Source organism: Pelobates fuscus, chromosome 8 (genome assembly GCF_036172605.1).
Source record: "Pelobates fuscus isolate aPelFus1 chromosome 8, aPelFus1.pri, whole genome shotgun sequence".
Classification (NCBI taxonomy): Eukaryota; Metazoa; Chordata; class Amphibia; order Anura; family Pelobatidae; genus Pelobates; species Pelobates fuscus.
This window is the reverse complement of record NC_086324.1, coordinates 137,810,643-137,818,318: the sequence shown is the minus strand read 5'-3', so window position 1 is coordinate 137,818,318 and position 7,676 is coordinate 137,810,643. Positions and strand designations below refer to the sequence as shown.

Genomic DNA, 7,676 nt, shown 5'->3' with positions numbered 1-7,676 from the left:
ATTATGCTTTGAGGCCCTATCAGCTCGTAAAAAAAAAACAAAAAAAAAAAACAAGTCCCAACATTTTTGGATATTTGGATATATCACAATGGTGTACTAAAGGTCTGCAGACTAACTGCACTAAAAAAAAAAATTAAAAAAAAAATAGAAACACCATTTAATGCTCAAAATAACCTTACCCCATAGTACTTAGTTAATCTAATCATTTGAAAGCCAGAGATGTGCCCACCGCAATGCAAAGCAAGTGTTGTTAAACTTTATTAAAATTGCGAGGGTTACACTGATAAAAGTGTATAATTGTACACTGATAGGATCAGTTTAGTCACCAACATTACATTGAAGTAGTAGGCGCATTTAGCTATAAAACACATTTTAGTTTAAACCCAGCTTTAACTTTCTGTGCAAATAACTATTACCCCCTCTGTGCGTGCCAACACCTGCTCCTTAAATGGAATTTCTCACAGTATCTAGATTCTTTCCAGGTGTTACAGACATGGGAGGAATGGCCAACCTTGCAATTTGACTTTTACCGAGAGCCTATGATGAGCATAGGGTGAAAACATTGAAAGCTGCCACAGGGAATACATGTCAACATTTCACGGACAAAGAGGGACACTATGACTTTAGGGGTGTGAGTGTCAGTGTGGCAAGGGGCAGGCCTGTTTTGATCCATTTTAGGTGATTTACTAATCACAATGTATGCAACTAAAATGTGAGTTAGAACAAGAACAATGTATTTTATTTAAACAGACTGATTTCTAAACACATTTATTGTAGTTTAAAGACACATTACTAGGGGTATTATTGCTGTGGAGCTCTGTTATACTCTCAGACACAACTTTAAGGAGGTCCTAGAAAAGAGGGACATTAGGATAGAAGAGAGAGACATATAGTTTTGGGGCCAAAATAGGAACTGTCCATCCTAAATAGGGACACTTGAGAGGTACGGACCTAGACTCCCTGTATATGTAATGTTGTTCTTTAAAGTCCCCTATCCACATTAAAGTGTACAGGGGATTTCGCCTGAGAGCCCTCAATGCGGTCAAGCTGTGTCTTGCAGTGAAAAGTAAATTACGAAACATATCTTCCCAATCCTACTCATGGCTCTTATCTAACTAGGAAAGAATAGTATAAATTTCCAGACAATATTTTAAGGAAAGTAAGAATACCCCTGGAAAGGCGAAACAGTACCCTTGTAGTCTCCCTTCTACAAATTCACTTAGAGGAACACTCCAAGCCATTTTACAATGGTTTGATTCCTTACCTGGGGTCCACCACTCCCTGACTCTGCTGTTTGGAAGCAGCCAGGTGGTGGAGGGCTTTACTCTTATCTAATGACCCGACTCTGCACTGCAGAGAAGAATAAATGGTCTGCCTATTTATGGGTGGGGGTGCCAGGGCAGTGGTTCTTGTATTTTTAGTGTGTTTTTTTTGTTTTTGTTACCATTGAGATTATATAAGTTTGTTATGTTGTGTTGTCCATTTTGTTCAGACACTATGCATAAAATAAAGAAGGAATTACTTTGTACAACAGTTGTAAGGTAAAGGAAGGTAAAACCGTCATTTCTCTTGTAGACCAAATCAGGGACACTTTAAACATATGCATATTTTGTTTATAACATTTATGTGGCATTCTGCCCAGCTATTGTGTACAATGCTGAGCGTCTCAAAAAAGCTTGCTTTATTATAAATCACTAAACCACTGCATCTTAATATAGTGGTTTTAATACTGAGACATTGTTACTTTTCTTGGGAAATGTAAAACTGCCATTTTTGAGATGGTCTCAATTAAATGCATTGGATTGGACAGATATCAGCAAGCATGATGATCTCATCAGAGGCGGAGTGACTGCTGTGAGGGGACAGGTGAGTTTAAAGGATTTTTTTTTTCTTATTTTTATTTAAATTTTAAAAAGTTGAGGTCCTGAATCTAAACCAATTAAGGAAAACTCAAAGGTTAAAAAGATCTACATTACTCTCTTCCTGCCAGTTCCCAATTAAAATATTTAAATGTAAAAATACTTTTTCATAAGATGAGCATGAGCTGGGGGGGGGGGGGGGGGGTGGGGAGCATTTTTGTTCTACCCTCAAATCCTGTTCATTGCTCCCCCTTCTTTAATTGAGCACTGACAAACCGTGCCTCCAGATCTTACAAATATTAAAAAGCCTACATCTTCAATCTAAAATATTTTACATTCTGACAATAGTAGATTATTTTTTTTATATATATACAATCCTCTTGAATCAAAAAAGCAATAACTGCCCTCTTCACAATTTAAATGTAATATTAATTTGCAGAATTGTTCTCCAAAACAGTGCTTCTCAAATCAGTTCTCAAAACCAACAACTGTCCACATTTTACTAATTTAGCGTTTAGAATAGAGTGGGGGTAGTCTCCAAATTATTGATTGTTATTCTATGGAAACTGGTTTGAGAAGCAGATCAAATCAGCCTAATCACAATTTCCAATACAATTGTCCAACTCTACTTAACCTAAATTATTTACATTTTCTAAAATATGCTTTACATCCAACGGCAATTTAATGTTTCACTGATTGGAAAAAACAGGAGTATAATATACATTTTTGGGTTAAGTATGCCCCTTCGTATTCATGCCCATCTCGAAGAAAAAGAAAAAAAAGGAAAGTCAAAACCAGATGGTTTTATATCAGCTACCTTGTCGGAAGCTGTGAATTTGTGTAGAGTACTTTTTCAAATGTTCATCATTGTCCTCCTCTCCATGTTGTTGCTGGTAATGCTGATAGAATTTGCCTCCAATGTCTGTGCCAGTTCCCTGAGTTGTGGGCAATGATCCACTGGTCATGTTTATTATAGTAGCTGTCAAAGTGTTTATATAATTTTTTGCCAGTGTAAGTGTTTCAATTTTGGATAATTTCTTCTCTGCTCTGACATGAGGGATGACTTCTCTTAAAGCTTGAAATGCATTATTAAGTTTGTGCATCCTCTGCCGCTCTCGTTCGTTGCTCTCTAGTCTTCGGACACTGTGCTCCTTCCCACTGGATGACTGTTTTCTCCTTTTACTTTTTACAGAATCTTGATTTTTGCTTTTGCCATTTTCCTTGTACAGTAGACCAGTGTCTTCCTCACTTGACGTTTGATGACCCTGACTTTCCTCGTCCTGGTCAGCTTCCAGTCTTCTCCTACCTGCTCTAGTTTTTGTCTTCATATTTCAACAGAAAATGTTATCCAAATTAATGTTATTCAAAGTTATCCTGATTTATCTATTAAAAATCTGAAAAACAAAAAGAACACATCAATATCCGAGATGGAAATGGTCATGCATAATCCCATTTAGATACATTTCTTGAAGACCTGTTATCTACATTTTCCTTCTCTTTTGGTGAAGGTAATCAAAACTAGCTAACAGGCAAGTTCCACGTTAACATATAATCTTTGACTTTGGTGGATGAATATTTTGGTAGACTGAACAAAACAAGAAAAAAAGCGAAAAGTAAGGCACCAGCTTTCAGTTACGGTGCTACAAATTAAAGAAAGCATATTTTTTTCTTTTCAAACTAAAAATAGGCATGAGACAAATTGAAGCCAAAAAAAAGTATGAGATTTGGAAATATAATGTGCAAGACAACTTGTGAAATGAGAGGGTAGGGGCACTGTTATATGGAGGCAAAATGTCAGTGAACAAGTGGGGCGAATAGTCTTCAGAGCTTGATATGCAACTTGCCCGCTAAGCATGGTTGCATAAACAGTGCTGTAGCAGTACGTTTGCATGAGCAGAGCACATGAAAAAGATCCAGTGCTGCTTTGAGTACATTCATGTATACACTTAAAATGATACTTTAAGCACTAAAACTGTGATTCACACAGCTACTTGAAAACATTTTTAATCTGATGCGACAGCACAGTGTGTTTACTTTGCAAGTTATCTCCTGCTCTGTTAAACGAGCAGTTAGACTGCAGGGGCATGATCTATACACCAAAACCACTCCATTAAGCTAAAGTTGTTTCAGTGATTATAGTCCTTTTACGTTTCATTGTTGATTGCCTCTGGTGCCTATGAAAAGCAAAGGGAGTACGACAGGGGTATCAAAGCCAAACTGTCTCTCCATATTCAAGAAACTTGTGAGGTTGGGATGCAGACACACAATGTTGGATTCCAAGTTCGATCAGCCTTTCTATGGGGATTCATGTTTTGAAAAAATAATTTTCAGCAGGGAAAAGTAACTTAAGGAAAAGAGTATAATCTATATTATATTTCTAGTTCCTTATCCCTTGTACTAAAATGTTCTTGTCTTACCTGAGATGAGCTTATATTATCCAAGGAGGATTGCTTTTCTTGTAATTTATCAAATCATTCAGCCATTGTTCATATAAAAACATTGTGCTATTGCAGTCTTTTTAAATATGGAAAATCAGAAAGAGGGCGAGTCCACCCAAATGATTGGCAGGTCAGCCTGGCATGACTGCATGACAGGCTGCCTGTCCATCATCCAGGCGCACAATTTCAATGCTCTCTGGCGGGCCCTAATGCCCTGAGCATAGCAAGTGCTTGTCTAACGACAGTTACTTGGTGTAACTGGTGGAACAAAGTTGGAACCGATAATCGACTGGCCTGACGAAATTGGGATGTTTGGGACTTCTGGTTTTATCTATTATAAATATATGAATATGCTTCTTATTTATCAATGACAGCTATACTTGACACCTTATTGGTTATATCACAGTAAAATGGATATACAGTAAGTGCACTAGACTAGTTGCAATGATGCTATGACAGGAAGTAATACAGAATTAATACATAATGATAAAGATATCAAAACATGCTTATAAGTATTGAATAGAGCTGATTGATATACATACCCAAATGTACTCAACATGCCAACAGAAGTATAGCTGTGTGGCAAGGTGATAAAAATCCATACCAGCCAATTCAGTGAGCTTTAAGACAAAAAGTATGAATAAGCAATGGTACACATCCGATGAAGAAAGCAGTTATGATGGCGAAACGCGTTGGATGGGATTGCCTTAGGACTCTCTAGTTTGTTTTTATTTGTTTAAAATTTGATTTTACCGTGTATTTGTTTTAAATAAATAAATATTTTACTCTGACTATACTGCATTTGGGGTCCTGTGGCCTCCTGCATCAGCTGGGTCTGGTTTTCAAGGAAGGAAGTGTCTCCGTTAAAATGCATGAGCCTGTATGCCTAGAGCCAGTTTAAAGAAGGCTCTATTAGAGGTGAGCAGTAAAGTACTTCTGCATTGGTAAGGGGTGTTTACCATACCTTTTGTCACAGTGTTCCAAATGGATGGTGTGGGTTTGTGTCATCTTGCCACACAGTTATACCTCTATTTCCATTATTAGGGCTGACTTCAAAGCAAATTATATAATCTGGATGGGAATGGAAGACAGATATGGCTACGAAGAGGAGAGAAAGTGCAGGCTTGATGTTTTGTTAAAACATAAGGTAAACCAACTTTGTTTATTAACACGATGTGACATTTAAAAGTTGTTTGAATGACATTTAAATTGCAATAGAAGAGAAAGGGCAGCGATAATAAAAAAATTATCCAGATTTTGCCACAGAGGTTTGTGTAGCAACAAAATATCCATCATGGACTAACCTTTGGGAACCTACAGGCTTATAGTGCAGTATAACATATTGAATAAAGAATAGAGATAGGAGTATTGAACCAATTCAATTTGTTTTTGTATGGTACTCTACAATTGGGGATTTCATAGCTTAGGGGTGAGTGCTGTTTTAGAAGAAAGGAAAATTATTCTTGTTGAGGATGGTTTGTCATCCTAGTTGAGGGTGGATTATATGGGTTGAGCACGGTCATCAGATAAACCAGTGCATAAGACAGTAACCCAGTTGTGAAAGGATAAGTGGCTATTGGAAAAAGTGTTGTCTTAGAAGAAGAGTAATGGAGTCCACTTGAACACCCTGGATACTATCTATCTAGGATCACTCTTCCTAGACAACATCAAACACATATGCCACAACCACTCACCCTCTCTCCCCTTGAAATCTTCCATCTCCCCCTTCTTTCTTTAATTCTTCACTCTCTTTACCTTACTCTTTTAACTCCTTTTCCCTAATCATATCATAGAGATACCACCTGAACCCATTGCACGGGGAACCATGGCTTCGCAAACCCGAGAAATGGGTATCTAAACTGACTCTGGAATTTCATTCCACAAATATAATCTAACTTGTACCATAGTTACTCAGACTCAACTTTACATCCACGTGTCAAGAGGGGAGACACTCTGTTTCCATCGTACCTCTCTTCTTGGCCAGTCTATTGTACTGTATCTTTAGAAAATGGTCTTAAATAATGATTTTGGATAAGAAAACAAAAATGAAAAGAGTTATAGGGTAATTTGCACAAGAAAGAATAGAAAAGTGTTTGATAATTTATTTAGAAATGTAGTTAAAATTGGTAAAAGTTAGACATTGTGCTAGTGCCACAGGGAAACACAATTTTGTAATTTATTTACATACAAAAACCAGACATAAACTGCTTAATTGGCGTGTAAGACCACTGAAGTACCAACTTTGTGCAGGTCACATGGCATAGGAGAATGGCGAGACCTGAAAAGCTTGCATTCATTACTGTTCAGATTTACTTTCAGCAATAAGTTACCTAAACACCACTGCTGCTGTGGTGTTTCCTCCCTTATCTGGAAATTATCTCCAGGCTTTTTCTCCAGGCTGGTGTTTCTGTCAATTTCCCAGTCTTAAGAAAGGGAAAGTATTGGCAACAGCTTAGTTTGATTGCTGCCACAGCCGCCTGCCATTAAATTCAGTCATTCTTGGGTGTAGTTAGGGGGCTGTTCACACTGCCCATTGAAAACAAGAGGCTGAAGAGAGACGCACATAATTATGGGCCAACACCCATATTGGTGCTGCGTAGAGAAGAATAGTCCTTCATTCAAGAAGGATATTATTACTCAGAAAAGCTTTTATTGCTGTTATCAGCTACCCTTCTGTTCCGACCAGTGCCTGTTCTTCCTATCTACAAATTATGTTGAATAAATACGTTCTCTTGTTATATCAGTGTTCTTGGCATCCAAAAAAATAAAAATGTATTGTGTACTCAAACCTGCACCCACACCTACCTATTATTCCTAAATCCCTTTGAGTAAGAGCATCCAGCTCACATTATCATGGTGACATCTACTCCTGGGGCGAGTAGCTAGATACTTGTGTCACCAGCACTGATAAACATCTTATAAGGGAAATCAGCATTACCCAAAATATTGTTGGGTACCAGATTGTGATGCTTGTTGCTTTCACAAAAAAAGTGCAGTAAGAATTGTTGGAGACCATTGTGTTGAAAATACATAAATATTCATATTTTCTCAGATTAAACGGACCCAATTGCTACAGCGAGTAAAGGGACACTATAGGCACTCAGACCACTTTGTCTAATTGATCCTTTAACACACACACACACACAAAAAAAAAAAACTTACAAAAAGCTCATAAATTACATTGAGATTCAATTGAAATACCAACTCAATAAAATATATATTTTGGAATTTAATTGAAATCCCAACATATATAGAATGACAAACGGACTGTTTTTTTTTGTATACTTGTGAAGCATCTTGCCTATGGCATATTATTGCACATATTCATGAAGATATGGACACCCTGCACCCTATACGGTAGAACAGACTTTATCACAGT

General features: G+C 37.3%; 1 protein-coding gene across 1 annotated transcript in view; it reads right to left on the bottom strand.

Annotated features, from left to right (window-relative positions):
• Positions 1–2,281: 2,281 nt before the first annotated feature.
• BHLHA15 (basic helix-loop-helix family member a15) overlaps positions 2,282–7,676 on the bottom strand; it is a 34,591-nt gene continuing 29,196 nt past the window's right edge. The window contains exon 2 of the mRNA XM_063428864.1: positions 2,282–3,253. Coding sequence (XP_063284934.1) covers positions 2,669–3,187 — 519 coding nt within the window. The 5' untranslated portion in view covers positions 3,188–3,253 and the 3' untranslated portion in view covers positions 2,282–2,668. The remainder of the gene's footprint in view (positions 3,254–7,676) is intronic.